This window comes from Myodes glareolus, chromosome 18 (genome assembly GCF_982192425.1).
Source record: "Myodes glareolus chromosome 18, mMyoGla1.1, whole genome shotgun sequence".
In the NCBI taxonomy this organism is placed as follows: Eukaryota; Metazoa; Chordata; class Mammalia; order Rodentia; family Cricetidae; genus Myodes; species Myodes glareolus.
In genome coordinates, this window is record NC_142043.1 from 69872414 (window position 1) to 69892602 (window position 20189).

A 20189-nucleotide genomic window follows, 5' to 3' on the forward strand; every position below is an offset into this window, starting at 1 on the left:
TCTCTCTCTCTCTCTCTCTCTTTCTCTCTCTCTCTCTCTCTCTCTCTCTCTCTCTCTCTCTCTCTCATATCATCTATCTACAGGGTCCCTCTATCTACTGTGCCCTCCCCACCACTGCTCAGGTGCCCCCCCCACTCTGCCCTCCCCACCACTGCTCAGGTGCCCCCCCACTCTGCCCTCCCCACCACTGCTCAGGTGCCCCCCCACGCTCTGCCCTCCCCACCACTGCTCAGGTGCCCCCCACCACTGCTTGCTACCTTGTCTCCCCCACTAGACTTCCACCAGGGAGACCAGGAACTCTACACAATTGTATCTCCAGCATCTAAAGCAATGACCCGAAGGGTCGTCATGCTGGTTTGTCACCCGAACAAAATCTAGAATCTCCTGGAACAGAGTCTCAGTGGGGATTGTCTTGTTCACATTAATGGAAGTAGGAAGATGAACCCAACACACAGGAAATCCCCAGGAAGAAGATTCTGAACTGTACAGAATGGGAAAAGCCAGGCAGGAGAGATAGGCTTAGTGCTAGTGCTCAGTCATGAGGATAGGAACAAACTTCAGCTCCTACAAGTGTGATGCCCTCTCTGACCCTCTTGGCCGCCCACATACACAAGTGTGTGCATACAGACAGACAGACACAAAGCACATAAATCTTGGCGGGGGGAGGAGCGGGGAGAAAGTGAGCAAGCCCCAGCATACACACAGGAATTCATTGTTCTCGAACTTGACTGTGGTTGCAATATGGCCAGGTCTCTAAAGTTCTTGTCCCTGTGATTTCCCTGCCATGGTGGACTGTGACCTGGGATAACAAGCTAAAATAAACCACCTTGCTGGACATGGTGGGGCACACCTTTAATCCCAGGGTTTGGGAGGCAGGGGCAGGCAGAGCCCTGTGAGTGCGATGCCAGCCCAGTCTACAGACCGTCTACAGGGACATCTTTCCCCAGGCCAGGATGATAGGGCCCAGAGTGGCTGTGGCTGAGGACATTCGGCACTGGCAGTTCTGGTGGTGTTTTCCACCTCAGAGTGTTGCCTGTCTCCCGCCTCTTCGCCAGGCTCTCTCCCACCAATGGAGAGAAGTCATGCTGGTCCTGGTGGGCACCGCAGGCTGTGGGTCTCTGAAGCCCCTGGCTCCATAGTTCCACCCAGGCCATGTATGTTGTTCCCTTGCTAGAGCTCATCCTGACGAACTTGGTTCTTGGCAAGAGTCTCCAAAGTAGCGGTTCTCAGCCTTCCTAATGCTGCGATCCTAATACAGCTCCTCATGTTGTGGTGACCCCCAACCATAAAATTATTTTCATTGCTACTTCATAACTGTGATTTTAATACTGTTAGTAATCATAATTTAAATATCAAGTATGTAAGAGATTTGATATGTGGCCCCTACAGCAGGGTCGTTCAGCCTCCTAAGGGATTGTGACCCACAGGTTGAGAACCACTGTTCCGAAGGGTTGCCAGGCCAGCCGGATAGAGAAACTCTGGTCTCTCCTAGGGTCTGGGCACTTCTGTCCAGAATGTACAGGTGAAACCAGAGGCAGACAGGTATGTGGGAATGGCCATGGACTGCTGGTCACCCCAAAGGAGAGTCCAGGGTCAGCCTCACCGCTTTGTCAACAATGGTTTTCAGGAGATACTGAAGGGACCTCCTGCAGTTTCAAGGGCAACACAGAGTGGAGAGGGCTGGAGCCATGCAGATGAGAGAACCAGAATCCGTAAGGCTGAACGACCGGAATTTAGAGTGCTAACCTCACCTAGTGGCCAAGCCTCTGCTAGGCCTAAGCTAGGCCACATGCGGTGTGGACCAAGGATCAGGAGAAGAGGGGACCTCATATGCATGCAGTTCTGTCGCTAACCTTCAACACGAGCCTGTCCCAGGGATCGGGCCACCAGAGTATGCACGTAGCATGGGGCTATTTAAGTTCTCCTGTCTACAGGATGCAGATTTCCCCTCCCCTGATAGACTCTTGCTTTCGCCTCCGATTATTACATAAGAAACCACTTCCAGCTGTGGTGCCTGCCTTTGATCCCAGCACTCCGGAGGCAGAGGCAGGTGGATCTCTGTGAGTTCAAAGCCACCCTGGTCTACAGAAGGAGTTCCAGGACAGCCAGGGCTACACAGAGAAACCTTCTCAGGGGCTGGAGAGATGGTTCAGAGGTTAAGAGCGCTGCCTGCTCTTCCAAAGGTCCTGAGTTCAATTCCCAGCAACCACATGGTGGCTCACAACCATCTGTAATGAGGTCTGGTGCCCTCTTCTGGCCTGCAGGCATACACACAGACAGAATATTGTATACATAATAAATATTAAAAAGAAAAGAAAAGAAAAGAAAAGAAACCTCCTCAGAAAACTAAATCTTAAAAAGAGGAGGGAGGAGGAGAAAGCACGTTCCCTGATGACAACCAGCACCCAGGGTCCTGAGGCAAGAAGAGAAGCGGAAGACCCGCCAAGGCTGACAGTGAGACCTAGTGAGGGGGTGTGCGGCCTGGCCTGTTTAAAAGAGAATGCAGAGCCGGAGTGGTGGCAACTTTAATCCCAGACATTGAATAACTAAATCTAGCAGGGCTGGGATAGACGGCTTCACCTGCAGATGTAAATTAGGTTTACGTTCGGAGTGCTGGGCGCATCTTATCCCTCTAAACATACGCTAACTGGATGCTTGTCTTTGCGGGTGGGGACATAACAGAGTAGAGGTCTAGGCGTTTGTTGTTGAAATTGAGATTGGATCTCAATAAGTAGACCAGGCTGGTTTCAAACGTAGAGATCTTTGGCCCCTACCCCTGAGTGCAGAATTGAACGAGAGTATCACCAAACATGGCATGAGTGATGATTCTCTTTTTTAATAATTAATAATTTGTTTATTTTATAATTTTGTTGTATGTGCACTGGTGTTTTGCCTGCATGTATGTATGTGGATATGTGGATGCTGGATCCCCTGAAACTGGAGTTACAGACAGGTGTGAGCTGCCGTGTGGGTGCTGGGAATTGAACCTGGGACCTCTGGAAGAGCAGCCAGTGCTCTTAACCACTGAGCCATGCTGCAGGCTGAGTGAAGATTCTTAATGAGGTCCACTGGGAGTACGGAGCAGGAGCAGTGGGGCTGACACAGGATGGAGGCGGTCGGACTCTGACCACAGTCCCTCTCTGTGCTCTAGGTCAAACCAGTCTTTTCTGAGGGCACAGCCATCTGTTAACCAAGTCCCTGCATTGCTATCAATATCTACTGGAGACCAAAGAGCTGGGGTGCCCTCTGGGGTCAGATATCTGCCTCCCACCCTGCACATAAAGAACAGTAAGTGTACCCCTCCTTCCACCGTGGGCCCACTCCTCCCACCCAGGACCCCTCCTCCCACCGTGGGCCCCTCCTCCCACCCAGGACCCCTCCTCCCACCCAGGACCTTTCCTCCCACCCAGGACCCCTCCTCCCACCGTGGGCCCCTCCTCCCACCCAGGACCCCTCCTCCCACCAGGGACCCCCTCCTCCCACCCAGGACCCCTCCTCCCACCCAGGACCTTTCCTCCCACCCAGGACCCCTCCTCCCACCCAGGATCCCTCCCCCCACCATGGGCCAGCTCCCACAAGCTTCTTCCCAGTCTCCCAAGCCGCACACTGTGTCTTGTTCCTACAGCCCTAAGACATTCCAGCACTTTCCGTCAGAGCCACCACCTGTCTTCACTCCCACTTCCAATTCCTCCTCAGCCCATACCAACTACCTCCCACTTTCCCACAATGCCCAGCCTAAGGGCCCTGGGCTCTTCAGAGGCACTGGCCTTCCCTCAGTGGTCAACATTACTGCTGGCAGAGACTCTTCTGGAATACCCACTGCTCTTTGCCCGGGCTTGCTGACCCTTAACGGTCAGGAGGTCAGGTCCTTTGCCCTCCCATCACAGACGATCCTATCTGCTTGCCTGGCTCTCCCCATCAGCTTCAGACCTCTTCCCAGATGGTTCACCAAGGTGTTCTTCTCGTCCCCGGGTGCACACTGGAATGTCTCCACCTCAGTTCCTGGGTGGAAGGCTGACTGCTTTCCCTCCCTCCTCTTCTTCTACCCAACCCCCACATCTATTAAATTAATAAATACTCAGTGCAGACTGTATGGGGGCACGTTCTAAGCACAGAGGAGCTGACAGCCTCTGGTGTGGGCATTACTGCCCTATTGAAGAGAAAAACGGGTGCAGAAAGATCCAAAGTCTTGACTGAATCTCACAGACTGAGCCAGTTAGAGGTGGCTCTTCTTTTGGTCCAGAGTTACACGATGTAGCCAGGCTGGCCTGGAACTTGTGATCCCCCTGCACCAGAAAGCCTGGCTAGGACAGTGCGGGTCAGGCTGGCTTCACTCCCGACACATGGCTCCCTTCTGCTGCAGTACTCGTGGATAGATGCCCGGCTGGAAGGTGCAGATTTTGTTTTCTCTTTTTTTAAATATTTCACTGTGAGGCCTAGGCTAGCCTCACACTGATCCTCCTCCCTACCCCAGCCTGCCAGTGTTAAGATTTCAGGTGTTAGGATTTCAGCCTTCTGGCCTAGTTTGTGCACACTTTATCTGGCATTTTGAGACAGGGTTTCAGTAGCCCACACTCCCTAGGTCTTCTGCAAAAGCAGCAGCTATTCTCGACCACTGAGCCATCTTCCGATCTCTCTCATCACTGTTGCTAGGAACCGAACCCAGGACTTGTGCCTGCATCCCACCACCACCGAGCTACACATCACCGTTCTACCCTCTTCTGCTGGAGAATCTGCAGCCCAACCTTCAATACATCTCTATGTCTTCCTCAGGATGGTCACGGGATGCTATGGACTCCCCATCCTCCTCAAGCCCTGACTCACGGACTCCACACCCCAACCAACGTTACAACTTCAAACCCTTCAGACTTTCCACGGACAGTTTCAAAGTTCACTGCTGATGGCTCACTGGGCATTCCTGCGCCCATCCAGTTCTCCGTGGCTTTCTTTCGGTTCAGGGAGGGTAGAAGAGTGCTAAGGACATCCAGGTGGCCTGAGGATGGATTTGGGGGCTCTGTACATGTGGTTCCTTCCCTAGGCAGCAGCTTTAGCCTCGAGGTGAGCAGCTGCCACAGCAGGGAGCAGATGAGCGATTGCTCATACCCGTGCCTCTCTGGTGTTTGTTTGGCTTTTGGATCTGTTGCTTCCTGGATTTCTGTAACAATCCGACAAACAGGAAGAAGACTGTGCGCGAGGACAGCAGGAGCCACTCTCAGATCTCCATCTGGGCCTGGCCCTCACACACCTCGGCCCATCCTGGCCTCTCCTCTCCATCCGTACTCCACTCTCTTACCTTTACTTTGCCCCAAATCCTCATGTGTTCTCCCAAAATAAACTAGTACGCAAAGTGTTTGGTTTGTCTCTTCTGGAGGTGAAGGCCTTGGGAACTGGACCGGACTGCCCATCACGGGGCCCCTCTACAGCCCTGCCTTGGCATCTCCAACTCAGCTTCACACAAAGCTGAAGGGGACCTGGATGCCCTTATATGGTGAAGGTTGGGTTGGTTAGGTTAGGTGCCGTCAGACCAGAGCTGTGTGTGGGCGAGGGGCTATATTGGCAGGATACAGGATATGAACAATGAGGTAGACCCAGGGAGGAGGTGCCTAAGGAGGGGACAGGAGGCCCAAGGGAACAAGGGAGCCTTGCTTTCCAACTCCCAGGTTTAATGTCCCTTCTTAAGCCTCTCTCCCAAAACAGTGTAAATCTTGGGAGGTTGTGAATTTTTTTAAGGGGTGTGTGGGTTTGCTGTATACCCTGTTGTGATATGTTCTTTATAATCTAACAACTAAAGCTTGCCTGAAGATCAGAGAAGCAGAGCGGTCAACCAATAAGGTTCTTACCTCTACCAATGCTCAGACCAAAAGTGGTCTCTATGAATCCTCAGACTGCACCCAACTCTTCCCGCTTTATATTCCTCTCTCTGCCCATTCATATTCTTTCCTATCCCCACCTCCACAGTGCTGGGATTAAAGGCGCGTGACTCCCAGGTACTGGGATTAAAGGTGCGAGTCAGCACTGTTTCTCTTTTAAACAGGGTCAGTTTCAAGTAGCCCAGGGCAGCCTTGAACTCAGAGTCGTCTGCCCAGAGAGTGCTGGGATTAGAGGTGTGTGCCACCACTGCCTGGCCTCTATGGCTAACTAGTGGCTGGGCTCTGCACTCCGATCTTCAGGAAAGCTTTATTTGTTAAGGCACAAACAAAATCTACTACACTACTCCTTACTGGCCTCCAGCTCTGATTCTCCTTCCTCAGTCTCTAGGGTTAGGATTAGAGTGTACCACTGCAGGCTGCTATGAGTAGGGTCTCCCCCAAGGCGGAGTGCTCAGGAAAGGACATGAAAACAGCACTGGATGCTGGCGAAGGCCTCTGCTGACTGGAGCTTGTGCTCTGCTGAGGTTTACAGAACAGGCTGCTTGCATGGTGGCTCACGTACCTACTCTCGGTATTCAAAGGCTGAGGAAGCATTGTGTTGTGTCAAGGCCAGCCTACAGACCACGTCTCCAAAGGCCAAAATAAAACCGAGATCTCTATGTACGTCCGTTCTTAAGTGCACTGCCTTCCAGGGCAGCGGAGGAAAGGGGAGCGTGCCGGGGAGGGGCGCAGGGCTCTAGCACTGAGGTCGGAGCCTGATTCCGCTCACCTGAGAGCGCAGATGCTGAAAAGCCTGGCTGATGCTAGCGTCCCCTGTCGAACAGACACAACAGACTGTCACGTAAGCACCCATGAGCACTGTCTCTGTGCTTGGAAATTTTCCATAGTTATTATGGTTTGAGACAGGATCTATCATGTAGCTCTGGTGTCCTGGAATTCCTTATGTAGACCAGGCCTGCCTCAGCCTCCCGAGCGCTGGGATTAAAGGTGTGCCCCACCATGCTTGGCCAAAACTTATCAGCATTTAGTGTGGTGGCATCTGTGATAATCCTAGCTCTTAAAAGGCAGAGGCAGGAGGGTCAGGAGACCTCAAGCCAAATACTAAAACGAAGACTTAACAGCTGCAGCCCTAGCATTGCTACTACACACACTGCAAGGTGCCAGGACTATTGAAATGAGCCAGGTTGTTCAATACACAGGGACGGGGGCTTGAGTTTCTCCTCAGGTGAAAACCCGGCACCATGTGGAGCTAAATGGCACAGTTAGCCTAGTCTTAGTTTATTATGGAGGGAAGTATTGCGGTAAGGCTAAGAAGAACAGACCCCCGAGTTAGGTGAAGTGAGGAGTCAGGGAGATGACAGACAGGATGGTGGAGCAAGGTGGGACGGGTTGCCACGCCAGGAAACCCGCACAGGAGTCCACCCTCTGCCCTTCCTGCTAAAGCCTGGCACTGGGGCTGGAGATGAGCAGAAGCCAGAGGATAAAGAGCCGGCTCTGAGGAGATGCAGCACACGACCAGACTGAGGGCACATGACAGTACACGCATGAGCAGAGGAGATGCAGCACACGACCAGACTGAGGGCACGTGACAGTACACGCATGAGCAGAGGAGATGCAGCACACGACCAGACTGAGGGCACGTGACAGTACACGCATGAGCAGAGGAGATGCAGCACACGACCAGACTGAGGGCACGTGACAGTACACGCATGAGCAGAGGAGATGCAGCACACGACCAGACTGAGGGCACGTGACAGTACACGCATGAGCAGAAGTCACACCTGCTTGAACAACCTGCAAGGCAACCCAAGTAGTCCAAGTATAGAGGAGGCCTAGGAGACCATAGGGATCGAGGACTGCAGAGCAGAATCTGGACGGGGAACATGGCAGGGTCCAGTCTGGGGAAGAACCTTAAGTCCCGAACTGTTGAGGAACAAGTGTATTTGGTGCAGGTCGACAATGGACACACCCAGCTCCAGGGGTGGGGCAAATGGGTCTGGGCTCTGACATCTTAGACACGGAAACCAAGCGGGAGCAAGGAGAGATTCAGGGCCTGGTAGAACTGGTAGATCTGGGACTCAGACAAGGGCAGGGCCAGATGTCGTCTCAGGGCCCAGGCAGAGAGCTCTGGAGCTGGGAACTGGACCAGGAGTTGCAGCAATCATACCCGCAGCAGTCAGCCTTACAGGGGTAGAAACTGTAAGCAAACTTTAACACCCAGAGGGCGGGGACAGTTACAACCCCTGTTAACAGTTCCCCTTAGCCCCAAACCTAACTCTCCCCAGCATTCATGCAGACCAGGTTCACCTGTCCACACACACTCCCTTCCACCAACCCTCATGCTGGAGACCGGGCTACCCTGTTCTACCAGCGGCCTTCCCCTGGCCTCTCTCACTGTGGTAAATGGTGCTAACCATGTCGGGGATGAGCTGCTGATGGTGCCCTTTTCTGAGCCAGAAACGGGGCCCAGTGAAGGGTCTTCCAAGAGGCACAAGCGGCAGGTAAAGGCATCGGCAATTGGAGCTTGGCATAGAGGAACAAAGGAGATGGAGCCAGGACTCACTTCCAAGTACACCCAGGGCCCCAGCTCCACCCTTCCCGGATTCGGTTTCCCATTCCTCCCAGACCCTGACCCCATTTACCCTTTCCCATCGTAAAGTCCACCATGGTCAGTACACCTACAAACCTTCACTATGGAATTCTGGTGAGAGGCGCAGCTCCCGTGGAATAACCCCAAACCCCACCTTCGTAGGATCACACTCCTTAATACTCACAGGCAGAATGGTTTTGACAGGCAGTCTGAGCAGAAGCTGCTGTGGGTGCAGGGCTGGAGAAAGATCCTGACCAGGAAGATGGCATGTCCTCCCAAGGTCTGGATCCCATGTGGGCACCGGCTGAGCACCAGCTGGATCTTTTATCAGGTATTTTCACCCTAGACATTTCTGAAAAGATCTGTACCCCACTTCAAGGGCCATGGGCAGTGTCTGTCTCTGGCACTCCCTGCTGTCCACCAACACCACAGAGTTGGCTCCACTATGCTGTGAGAGGTTGGCCAGGCCTCCCCATCCTTTCCAGATGGAGGTGACTCAGCTCTCCCAGCAGGGGGCACAGGATAGCACATGGGTTCTGTTTACTTCAGGATTCATTTCCTTTAACAGTGAGACCGAGAGTATGCCTTATGAAGCCCCTAGAGCAGAAGCACAGCCACAGGGCCCAGAGAGAGAGGTTTCTCTGGCCTCTGAACCCTTTCTTTTCATCCTTGTATATTATTCAACCTAGAATGTGCTCTGCATCCTATCCTAACATTACCAATCCATGAAGCCTCAGTCTGTGCTGTTTCCACCTAGGGACGATGAACTATGAGGGTCCCCGGAGTCCAGTACACCACCACCTTCCCTTCCTCAACCCTACCCAGCAAGCAAAAGCAGACTAGCTCATGGCCTTTTCTTCCAGTTTATTTCATGTTCCCACCACGATAACAATCCCTTTAATTTAAACTAAAAACCATAGATTTCCTGAACGGGTGGCAGCGAAAAAACGGTGGTGTCAAGGGCAGAGGGAAGGTGTGCGGGGCAATCAGCGAATCGTCTTGACTGGGCTCTTGAAGTTGCTGGCGGCTTGGAGCTGCAGCTGGTAAGCCATTGGATGAATCTTGAAACCATAGAGCCTGGGCCGAGCAGAGGTCAGAGAGGAAGCAGGGTGAGTTCCCTTCTGGCCCTGCCAGTGGCCAGCATCCCACCACTACCCCAGCCTCTGCCTCATGTCTACTCAAGAGTTCCCCAACTTCCTTGCTCATGAATACTTGACTTTTCCCCCCATGAATACTTGAAAATGTACCCTTTTTCTTCAAAAAAAGGACTTCTCTGTGTAACAGTGCTGACTGTCCTATAACTCGCTTTGTAGACCAGGTTGGCCTTGAACTCAGAATCCGCCTGCCTCTGTCTCCCAAGTGCAGGGATATGCCACCATGCCCAGCTTAAAAATGTATCTTTTCCTAAAAAGTTTATCTATGCAGATGAGCGCTCCGTCTGCATGTTTTTCTGCTTGCCAGAGGAGGGACTGATCTCATTACAGATGGCTGTGAGCCACTATGTGGGTGCTGGGAGTTGAACTCAGGTCCTCTGGAAGAGCAGTTACTGAGTCATCTCTCCAGCCCCTTAGACATCACTAAAATTCAGATTCTAGCCCAGGTAAGGGTGGTTCAGGTGTGTAGTCTCATTTATGGCAGAGGCAGAAGGATCCCTTGAGGCCAACTCAGCCAACAAAGATCCTGTCAAACACTGCCCATTCCCCATTCCTGATCCAAACATCAAACCAAACAAACATCCTGAGCCACAAAACCTGAAGATTTTGGCAAAGGGCTGATCATCCGACGGCAATAGCCACTGTATAAACAGCCAAGTGCTACACGTTTAGAAATAGGCAGCCATCGTCAGCATCCCTGTTCTATGGATAAGAAATCGGAGGAACAAGCAATCAAGTAACTTCCCCAGTCACTCGGCAAGAAAAAGCCCTGACTTTGGGAGAGGCAGGCCTCAAGAAAGGGCCATCCGTCCTCAATCCTCTCCAGACCCTTGCAACTGTGTCTGTTCCCCACCTGGGTACAAACTGGTTGGCGGGTCGTTTGGGCCGGTACTCTGGGTGCACCATGAAGAGCATGTGAGGGAAACCAGTGCCGAAGTAGGCGCCGTCGGTGTGATGGTGCCGCGATGATTTGGGTGTGTACACGTCCATGCACTTGGGGCAGTAGAGCTTCACCATGGCCTCGCCTGGGATGTCCGAAAGGCCTGGGAGAGAGCCAGACCCTGCTGACCAGGTACCCCCAACTCTTCCCAACTTCCCACAGGACTCAGGCACTGACTAGATTAACCCGACTTTTTGGAGGATTGCCAAATAGTGCCCTCCCCTCCTCCTTCCGACACTCACCAATAGGAAGCATCGGCTGGTTCTCACAGTACACACGAGGACAGTAGCCAAAGTCTCCCTGCTGGTACTTTTCCAACTAGGGCACAAAATGGAAGGGACTGGTAAGGGTAGAGCAATTCGTTGCAGCTAGTCTCACTTCTCAGTCGCCCGAGCCTCCCGCTCCTAACTAGAAGCTGTTCCTGTCAAGGCAGGCCTTGACTTCTCAAGTTGGTAGGCTGCAGAACACAAACGCCATTTGCTATTTGTTCCCTGAGAACTCCTTCCTGCCAATGGTTCCATCTCTCCCTGACAACAATACTTCTTCAGCAGGACCCTCCATGGGGATCTGATTCTCAGCCCAGCTCTGGGCTTTTTATCTCTTCTGCTAGACTTCTGATTCATGCACCTGTGTCCTGACTGCCTCAGCATCAGTGGGAACAGAGCCTCACCATTTGGGCGATGCCTCGGTTGGTGAGGATGTAGCGGGCGTGGATCAGGCCATAAAGCATCTCCGCGGCCTGTTCAATCAGGTCACTCTGGTTGGGGTTGTCTTCCAGCTCTTCATCTGAAAGGTGGGATGGACACTTATAACCCCACCTCATGCCCAAGGTATCCACCTACAGTTTATCCAGCACCTGCTTCTGAGCTCCACCCTATCTACCGCCCATGCATCAGCACTGCCTTCTCTCTATACCTCTCTCTGCCTGCTTCCTCCTTTCCCAGTATACACATAAACACATAAGTGCAGAGGGAGGCATTCTAGACAGGCAGGGAAGAAGCCATACACAAAACCCATGAAGAAACCAGCATTATGAAACAGAGTTGAGTCACATTCAAAGAGCATGGAAACAAACATTTCCAGTCCCATAAGGCAAGAGTCAGGTAGGGAACCAAATGAATGAAGAAGCCAAGTGTTGTTGCATGTGCCGTAATTCCAGCAGTTGAAGGCTAGGGCAGGAAGAGCAATTGGTAAAGTCCAGTTGGAATATAAATGGAGGGATAGAAGTGGGGGAGAAAACACATACATAGCAAGCAAGCAAAGGATATAGGGATAGGAGAGCTGGAGAATCAAAAGGAAATTTAGAAAAAAAAAAAAAAGCAGTTGGGTGGTGGCGGCACAGGCTTTTAACTCCAGCACTCAGGAGGCAGAGGCAGGTGGATCTCTGTGAGCTTGAGGTCAGAGAAATGCTGTCTTAAAAAAGCCAAAAACAAAAGAAAACAAAAAATAAAAAAGAAATTCAAGGAGCAAGTGAGCAGCGGCTGGAAGAAGAAAACAACGCACACACAAGCGCACACATCACCAACCCCACACACTCAACAACAGCCCCAGGGCACGTTACCAGGCTCCAGGTCCAGGATCATGTCTAGAGCTTGCCGATAGTGAGGCACCTGCTCATTGAGCCCAGTGAGATTAAACTTGTCCTGGATGTAGTCTTCATCCACCTACAGGACAGGGAGGGCAAGAGGCTGAAACCAGTGTGGGACTCTCCTCCTTCACCTGGGCCGACGAGGTTAACGATGGATTCAGTTCCCCTGTGCCCTACTCCCGATTCTGCACAAGTACTCAGTGTCCCACAGAAACCGCAGCTCTTTTCTGTACAGTGCATAGACATTCCTCAACCTCTGCACCGCATCTCTAGCAACTGGATTTGCCCTTTCCTTGGGGACATCGGACTCTCTGAGCTAAGGACTCGGGAATCACTAAGGCTAAACAGTCTAGTTTTGTCATACTGTAATTTTCACGTTACAGAACTCTAACAAAAAACATCTGAATCTTCCTAACAGTCACTGAGATAACCTCTGTTAGCCAAGCACAGTGACAAACCCTTGTAATCCCAGCAGGCCGGGAGACTGAGGCAGCAGGATTGCCAAGAGTTCAAGGCCAGTCTAGGCTACCTGGTAAGCTTCGAGTGAAACTTGATCTCAAACAACATAAAATAAAACATTGAGGGCACGTGGAGCTGGCCAAGAAGGCAAGCTAAACTCACCTCACAGAAGAATTCATTGCCGCGGAGCCCACAGAACCAGGAAATCCAGGACACCTCCTCAGAGCTACTCATCTTCACGTCGGCTGGGAAAGAGGAGCGTTAAATGGAGACCAAGCTGTCTCTGGGCTCGTCCCTCCTCCCACGCGCTCTCCCCAAAGACGAAAGAGCCCGAGGCCACCTTGGCTTAAGGGACCCCAGGCTCTGAAGCATCGCTCTCCGCGCGTCTCTTCTTTACCTCTGCTCCCGTTTAGTGTGAGAATGAGTTCCACTACTTTCCAGAAGATGACAGGTCCTGATGCACTAAGTGTGATCCCCGTGCCCGCCGTTCCCCAAGGCCAGGCAGGCCCCTGTCGTCCCCCCCGCCCCGTGTCAGCTGCGGCAGAGCCCTGGGCTCCGGCTCCCCACCACCGCCGCTGCCTGCACGCTCCTGGCGCCTGTCCCAGAGCTCCCGAAGTTCATCCTTCCCCTAGGACCGGCCTCGCCTGCCCTCCTGCGCGATGCGCTAGCGTCCCCACACGCCCGCTCCTCTCCTCAGGCCACCCACCCTCTCCCGGCTCCCGACCCGGTCACTTCCTTCCTCGCCCCCACATCTAGGAGCCTAGGACCCAGCGCCGCGCCCGGGGCTGGACGACGCGGCGCGGAGACAACCTCAGACTCACCGGCCGGACGGGGACTGGGACTGGGGCGGGGAAGGGGGAGTTGCGCTTCGAAGGAACGACAGCGACCGCTACGGCGCAGGAAGCCGACCCGACCGCCGCAGGCTAAGTGGGGGGGGGGGGAATTGGGGGGGAAGGGTAACGCGCAGGCGTCAGGGGCCGCCCCCTACCTCTGTGGACGTCGGGAGATGGAGTCCCGCCGGAGGCGAGAAACTGACGAAATGAGGGCAAGGTGAACTACCAATCCCAGGAGAACCCGCGCGAGCCTCTGAGGTCACGAGGCACTAGAAGCTGCCTGGGGGCGGGGCGAACGGAGGCGCCACCGGAAGCGGAAGCCAGGGTCCGCGGCTTCCCGACCAGGAAGCCTGGGAGATATAGTCTTCGGCGCTTTAGCCTCGCTCGGCTGCGGGGCCGGCGCCAGCGGTACGTCCTCCCCGCTGCGCTCCCTCGCGGCTACGCCCGGGGAACCCTGGTTCTCCCGTCAGGGCCGCGACAACGGTTGCCCAGCATCAGGCATGCGTAGAGGTGTGACTCCGTGGGGAGGGACTTAGGTCGGGGCGCTTGGAGAGACGTGCGGCGGGCGCGCTAACCTGTGGTGGCACCAGCCATTCTGCCGCTCGGCCCTTTGCACTTCTCCATGTCCTCGGGCTGGAGTGGACCCTACGTGTGTGATGAGGGGCACCGTGGTGGTGCTATTTCATCGCACAGCTCCTCGGCATGTCACGGGTCTCCCCTTGTGTCCTCAGGGCCTTTCTTAACGCAGAGCGTCGCCTCCCAGCTCCAGAAGAGGAGCTAGGAGCGGGAGGGACCACGTCGAGGGTGGCGAAGAGCATTGTGGGGGCGTTATGGAAAAGTAGGACCCCAACCGACAGGTTCCCCTGGGTCCTCGCGCCACTTGGGCACGCGATGCTTTACGTGGATGCTTGGAAAGGTTCCAGCGCGGGAAACTGAACCCTATGTGTGTTTTGTTGTTGTTGCTGCTGCGCATGCGTCTTCATGCCACGTGACTTTATGTCAACTCTTGCAGATTGCAACAGTTCCATTTTGCGGTACGGAAGTGACAGTGCAACACCTTCCCTGGGAAACCTTCCGGAATAATGTCACGCCTGTTTTTATTTGGGAAAAGGAGACCCCCAAATAAGGTCGAGCTAGAGTTAAAAGGTCAAGCTGGTATTTCCTAACGTGGTATGTGTTACAGGGTGCAAAAAATGTTTTCAGAGAGAGCCTGCCATTTTTGTTTGAAGGGAGATGGGGGTGGAATGCAGGACCACTAGACAACTGTCTGGGGGAATATTTTTTCCTATTATTGCTTTTGTCTTTCTTGTGTTAGAAATAGAACCCAGACCTCCCGAATACAAGGCAAACTGTCTACAGAGAGCCTTATCTACCATGGCCTCATGAAATTTTATTAACACCTAGGCAGTCGTTCTAGGGGTCCGTTTTACACATGAACCCTGGGCTCTCAAGATCCTAGGTCGTGGAGTCAAGGTGGGAGGTCCATTTTAGTTCTAGAGCCCTTGGAGGTGGTGTTGCTCATCACAATGGCGACCTGAAAAGTTGAATGGTTGGCTCAGCCTTTCTCATTTCTCCTCAGAGCCATGTCCAGGCCATCCCTCATCACATTTACTCCAGCCACTGACTCCAGCGACCTCTGGAAGGATGGGCAGCAGCAGCAGCAGCAGCCACAGCTGGAGAAGCCAGAGCCTGTCCTGGATGGGGCTGCAGCTCGGGCCTTCTACGAGGCTCTAATCGCGGATGAGAGTAGTTCCTCTAAGCCCCAGAGAGCTGGCCCTATCAGGGAAAGAAAGAGGAGGAAGAGGAGAATGACGAGGGATGCTGTGGCAGGAGCCTCAGGGCAAGGAGGGCCACTTGAGGATGAAGACAAGATGACCCCGTGGATCCTGCTTGCAGCCCAGAATGGGGATGTGACAGAGCTTCGAAGGCTGCTGGAGCCCCGAGAGGCAGGGGGAGCCGGAGGGAACATCAATGCCCGCGATGCCTTCTGGTGGACTCCCTTGATGTGCGCTGCCAGAGCAGGCCAGGGGGCAGCCGTGCGCTATCTCCTGGGCCGAGGGGCCGCCTGGGTAGGGGTCTGTGAGCTGGGAGGCAGAGACGCTGCTCAGCTGGCTGAAGAAGCAGGCTTCCCTGATGTAGCCCGCATGGTCAGAGAGAGTCCTGGGGAGACAAGGACCCCTGAGAACCAGAACCGGTGAGGAGGGGCTTAGCTCATACCCATCTTCGTTGTGTTCTCCTTTCCTGGACACCCCTCACAGGGTCTCCATCTTCCAGTGTACCTAGTTCATGTCATAGAACAGTAGTGGACAGGGAGGGTCTTTGTGCGTTTCCTTGCAATGTCAGCCTAACGTCTGTGGACCACAGCCCTTGTCTGAGAAGTGGGGGTAGGAACACCTTTCTCAGGGTCATGAGGCTGCAGTAGGTCAGTGCGGAAGCCGTGCTTCTCACACAGCGGGCACTTCAGATAACACCAGCTCTGCTCGCTCTTCCTAAGAGCTCGAGGCCTCCCTTACTGTCTCACGTAGTCCCTCTGGGCAGATGGAGAGGGGCCTGTGGAGACTTGCCTAACGCTGGGCGGGGCAGACCTGGGGTCCCTCTCCAATGCTGCTGAATCTAGAAGCATGGAGCAGGCTGCCCTGCCTGCCAGGTTCTGCACAGTGGCGGCTTCAGGTCGTCTGCTTTTCCTTCCTTCCCTGTAACTCCTTTCTTTCTCTGCAGGCCTCCCCCCTCCTCCCAGTTCTGTGAGGACTGTGGTGCCCACTTTGAAGACTCCAACCACCGTACATCTACTGCCCACCTGCTGTCCCTGTCCAGGAGTCCCCAGCCCTCCAGCCTTCCCCTTGGGGTGCCCACCTCCAGTCCTGGCTTCAGGCTGCTGCTGAGGGGTGGCTGGGAGCCAGGAATGGGGCTAGGACCCCGGGGCGAAGGCCGTGCCAACCCCATTCCCACTGTCCTCAAGCGGGACCAGGAAGGATTGGGCTACAGATCTGCACCCCAGCCCCGAGTCACACACTTCCCAGCGCGGGATACCCGGGCTGTGTCTGGGAAAGAGAGGGTGCCTCGAGTTGCCACACTGAGTCAGACGGAGAACAGAAAGAGAGAAGAGAAGGACAGAGCCTGGGAGCGAGATCTGAGACTGTACATGAACCTTGAGTTCTGACTGGGCGGGCTGGCCTTTAATTTGTTGGACTTGGTCCCCTGGCCTGGGTATTGGACTTCTACTTCCTGGGATCCGCCCAGATGCCAGACCCTCAGGTTCTGGCTCTTGGCCTCTGCTTTTAGAGAGAATGACTGAAAGTTGGGAGATAAATAAACTTCCTTCATTGTGGTTTGTTTACTTTGTTGCATTGGGGCAAATCTGAGTCACATGAAAGTCACCCCAGCCGAAGGACAGGCTCTGCAGGTGATAAGGGAGTCCCTAGCCTGGCTGGCTGCACTTTATCTATTCTTTGAAACCTCCCTGAACTAGGAACTGTCCGCTCTGTGCAAGGCTCCTCCTGGTGGGTCTCTGGGCCACCAATCCGAGTGATGTATGCTGTATCACAAACCAAGTCTGCTATTTGCCACAAACCCTCAAGTTCTGAACTTGAGGCCTGATGATAGGGGAGTCGAGTCCTGCAGAACTGACCAGTGTGCCTAACATCCAACCTGTATGCTGGAGAGCTCTGACCTCTGTAGCTCCCACTGTCTCTAGAATACTAAGACTAAGGTGTGTACACACACACACACAGAGCCTTGCAATGTGGAGGATATAACCTAGAGCTTCACACCTGCTGCTCAAGTGCTTCTGGAGTTACAGTCCTGATCCTCCACAGATGGCCCCAAGACTCCATTTCACTCCCCGAAAACAGGCAGCACTTTCTCCGACATTTTTCTTTCCTGCTTGGCACCCAGGCTCACTTGGGATGCTCATACCAAGTGCTAGAGACGTGAAAGCTTTCAAATCACTGTCACGAAAGGCAAAGGGCAGTTGCTTAAGTCACGTGGCTCCTGTTATTTACTTTTCTGGGCCAGCAATACGTGAAGTGGTAGGTGAGAAACGGAGGAGTGGCAGGGGATGTGCAGAACCATAGAGCTGCGTTAGGGAAGCAGAAGCTAAGAACCAATTCAGAGCCAGCCTGGCCTCTATCTGCCCAGGCCTTTCCTGAGCTACACGTGTAGGGAATCTCTGTCTTTTAAAACAAACAAAAACCAAGGACCGAAGCGCCGAGTCGGAGGTGGGTGGTGAAAAGCAAAACGACTTGTTTTCAGGTTCTGGCTTAGGTGATCCTCTCTCTACGCCTGCGCTAGTGAATGGCGGGGGCTACGGGGGAGGTCGTTCTGCAGGGTCCGCCTCACGAGTGCCCGGGCTCCGCCCCCGCCGGTCCCTCCCGGCCCGGTACAGCTGCTTCCGGGCTCGCACGGCTCCGGGAGGCCGCTCCCCGGACGCCGGGCCCCAGAGCTACCCGCAGCGTGCGGCGCCCAGACGCCTGGGTCCCCGGGGAGGCCTGCACTGTGCCTCGCGACTGCCGTCTCCAAGGACGTCTCCGTTCTGACCTTGCGGAGGCCGCGTCTCAGCTGCGCCCTCGCGGGACGGTGGGGCCACTTTGTGGACCGAGAGCCTCCTAAGTTAAGGAATGTGTGTAACCGCCCGGAGTTCGCTGGACACTTCCATCCCGGCTTCCTCCCACCTGGGACTTCCTGCTCCTTGAGCCCCCTCGGGCAGCGCGGTTTAAGGCTCCTCAAATTCAGGACCGAAGGACTCTGGACCACGTACCTTCCTTCTTCGATGGAGCACCATCTCCCTCTTTTGGGGCACCTTGGGGTGTGGCCTTGGTGAGTGAAACTTGGGGTGCTGACCTCTGGGAAGGAAATCTGAAAACAGAACATTGTGGGGGTGATCCTGGCCTTATAAGGCCCTGGAAGTCTGTGAGTGTGCGGGGTGGCAGATGGATTTCTTTTCCCCAAAACTGACAAGGAGGCAGGCCATTTACCACACTTGAGGCTGCGTGAGCTCTTTCTGAATTCAGAGTTAGGACGACATCAGACATCACCAAGCAGATACCTATTCTGAACCGGAACAGATTCCGGCCTCTGAGAAGATCCCGAGAATCTTAAGCAGAGTCAGGAAGCGGTCGCAGATTTGGGGGGGCTCAGTACACAGTTCAGTCATGTTCCTGCGAAGGCTTGGTGGCTGGCTGCCTCGACCTTGGGGACGCAGGAAATCAACAAAGGCTGGCTTGCCTGCCCCAGAACCCAGATGGGTGGACAGTTCCCCCGAGAATTCTGGGAGTGACTGGGACAGTGCCCCAGAGACAATGGGAGATGTGGGACCTCTCAAGAAGACCAAGGACTCAGGGAAACCGAGGATCCCTGGGGCTGCTCCAGAGTCGAGCAGAGAGGTCCAAGTGGATCAACTTGGGAGCAAAAGAAAGGATTCCTTCAAGCGGGACAAGACTGCCTCTGGCGTTCAAGAGCCTGCGAGACTGGAGGCTGGAGGAGCCATTCCTGGAGGAGCCGTTCCTAAACTGGAAGTGGGTTCTGTGGATTCTGGCGGCGTGAAGAACCTTGGAGTGCCACCCCCAGGAGGACTAGGCACCACCGGACCAGAAGCCCTATTGGAGAAACCTGGTCGCAGGCAGAAGCTCCTGCGTTGGCTCCGGGGGGAACCGGGGGCTCCCTCACATTACCTGCGGGACCCAGAGGAGTATCTGCAGATCTCCACCAACCTGACCCTACACCTGCTCGAGCTGCTAGCCTCAGCCCTGCTGGCTCTGTGCTCCAGGCCGCTTCGAGCTATCTTGGACGCTGTGGGCCTTCGAGGACCTGTGGGGCTCTGGCTACACGGGCTGCTGTGTTTCCTGGCCGCCCTCCATGGGCTCCACGCTGTGCTGAGCCTACTTACTGCCCACCCCCTGCATTTTGCCTGCCTCTTTGGCCTCTTGCAGGCCCTGGTGCTGGCTGTCAGCCTCCGGGAACCTACTGAGGATGAGGAGACCACTGATTTGGAGACTGAGGGGCAGGGGAGGGAGGCCAAGGAGCCAAGGGAAGGTCCAGGGAGGGTGCTATGACTGGGTGAGGGTGGGGGCAAAGGGTGAAGATAGTGGTGTGGCCTTTGGGAGGAAGGTGGGGAAACCCAGATCATAAGCACAGTGACCTCAGGGATGGGGAGGAGACTCAGGAGCATGAAGGCACAGGAGCCTCTGTCATACAGGTGACAGATTGGGGCTGTTTAGGTGTCTGAGAATGGACAATGGGACGCCACCATTTGAGTCACCAGCTGTTGTTATTGCTTCCTTTTACATTATCCACCTTTTTTTTTTTTTTTAAATTACCACCTCGAATCCTCCCACACCTCCACTTTTAAAGAGCAAAACAAACGAAATAAAAGTGATGATGGAGAAAGAAGGCCGAAGGGTCCTTTCCAGGTCCCGGGGTGGGCAAGGCCAGAGGCGGACAGAGAGCTCTGCATTAAGAGGTAGTGAGGAGATCCATGCTTTCCCTTGGATCCTAGGATCAGAGCCACCTAGGAGAGTGGAGTTGTGAGGCAGGGATTGTAGAAGGGGCCCCAGGTGTTGTACCTGCAGGGAGGGTCTGGTACTCAGTGAGATCCCGAAGAGACAGGGATGGTGCAAGCCACATGGGCGCGAGGACCAGTTCAGAAGGGCTGTGCCGGGCAGCGGGGAAAGCACAGCGCCTCTCGTGTCCACTTGTGTTAGGGATTTGCTCACTCAGCAATAAATGTGCTACCCTAAATCCTAAATCTACCAGTGTGG

At 54.3% G+C, this 20189-nt stretch overlaps 4 protein-coding genes across 9 annotated transcripts; 2 read left to right on the forward strand and 2 right to left on the reverse strand.

The window, feature by feature from the left end:
• Window positions 1-7700: 7700 nt before the first annotated feature.
• On the reverse strand, window positions 7701-8651 carry Ly6g5b (lymphocyte antigen 6 family member G5B). The gene is given in 4 exon segments (XM_087897873.1): window positions 7701-7905; window positions 7908-7979; window positions 7982-8078; window positions 8206-8651. Coding segments are annotated over 4 exon segments (675 nt in total). The 5' UTR covers window positions 8509-8651; the 3' UTR covers window positions 7701-7702.
• A 656-nt stretch (window positions 8652-9307) lies between these two features.
• On the reverse strand, window positions 9308-14151 carry Csnk2b (casein kinase 2 beta). Of its 4 annotated transcripts, none has more exons than XM_048437882.3 (7): window positions 14010-14151; window positions 12764-12846; window positions 12116-12218; window positions 11225-11340; window positions 10797-10872; window positions 10468-10657; window positions 9308-9537 (listed from the first exon to the last, which is right to left on the reverse strand). In XM_048437882.3, exons 1-7 carry the CDS (start codon window positions 14056-14058, stop codon window positions 9447-9449), a joined length of 708 nt encoding a protein of 235 aa, XP_048293839.1. In that variant the 5' UTR covers window positions 14059-14151; the 3' UTR covers window positions 9308-9446. The 4 variants fall into 4 exon arrangements, with proteins under 4 accessions (XP_048293839.1, XP_048293840.1, XP_048293843.1 ...); XM_048437883.3 differs by lacking the exon at window positions 14010-14151 and adding an exon at window positions 13423-13558; XM_048437886.3 differs by lacking the exon at window positions 14010-14151 and adding an exon at window positions 12999-13061.
• Window positions 13702-16762, forward strand: Gpank1 (G-patch domain and ankyrin repeats 1). 3 transcript variants are annotated; one of them, XM_048437879.3, is made up of 4 exons: window positions 13702-13842; window positions 14447-14604; window positions 15014-15628; window positions 16153-16762. In XM_048437879.3, the coding sequence occupies exons 3-4, from the start codon at window positions 15018-15020 to the stop codon at window positions 16592-16594; spliced, it is 1053 nt and encodes a 350-aa protein (XP_048293836.2). In that variant the 5' UTR covers window positions 13702-13842; window positions 14447-14604; window positions 15014-15017; the 3' UTR covers window positions 16595-16762. The 3 variants fall into 3 exon arrangements, with proteins under 3 accessions (XP_048293836.2, XP_048293837.2, XP_085536106.2); XM_048437880.3 differs by having other exon boundaries at window positions 13794-13944; XM_085679980.2 differs by lacking the exon at window positions 13702-13842 and adding an exon at window positions 13994-14134.
• A 700-nt stretch (window positions 16763-17462) lies between these two features.
• C18H6orf47 (chromosome 18 C6orf47 homolog) lies at window positions 17463-20176 on the forward strand. The gene has a single exon (XM_048437877.3). The coding sequence runs from the start codon at window positions 18585-18587 to the stop codon at window positions 19482-19484; it is 900 nt and encodes a 299-aa protein (XP_048293834.3). The 5' UTR covers window positions 17463-18584; the 3' UTR covers window positions 19485-20176.
• The last annotated feature ends 13 nt before the right edge of the window (window positions 20177-20189 follow it).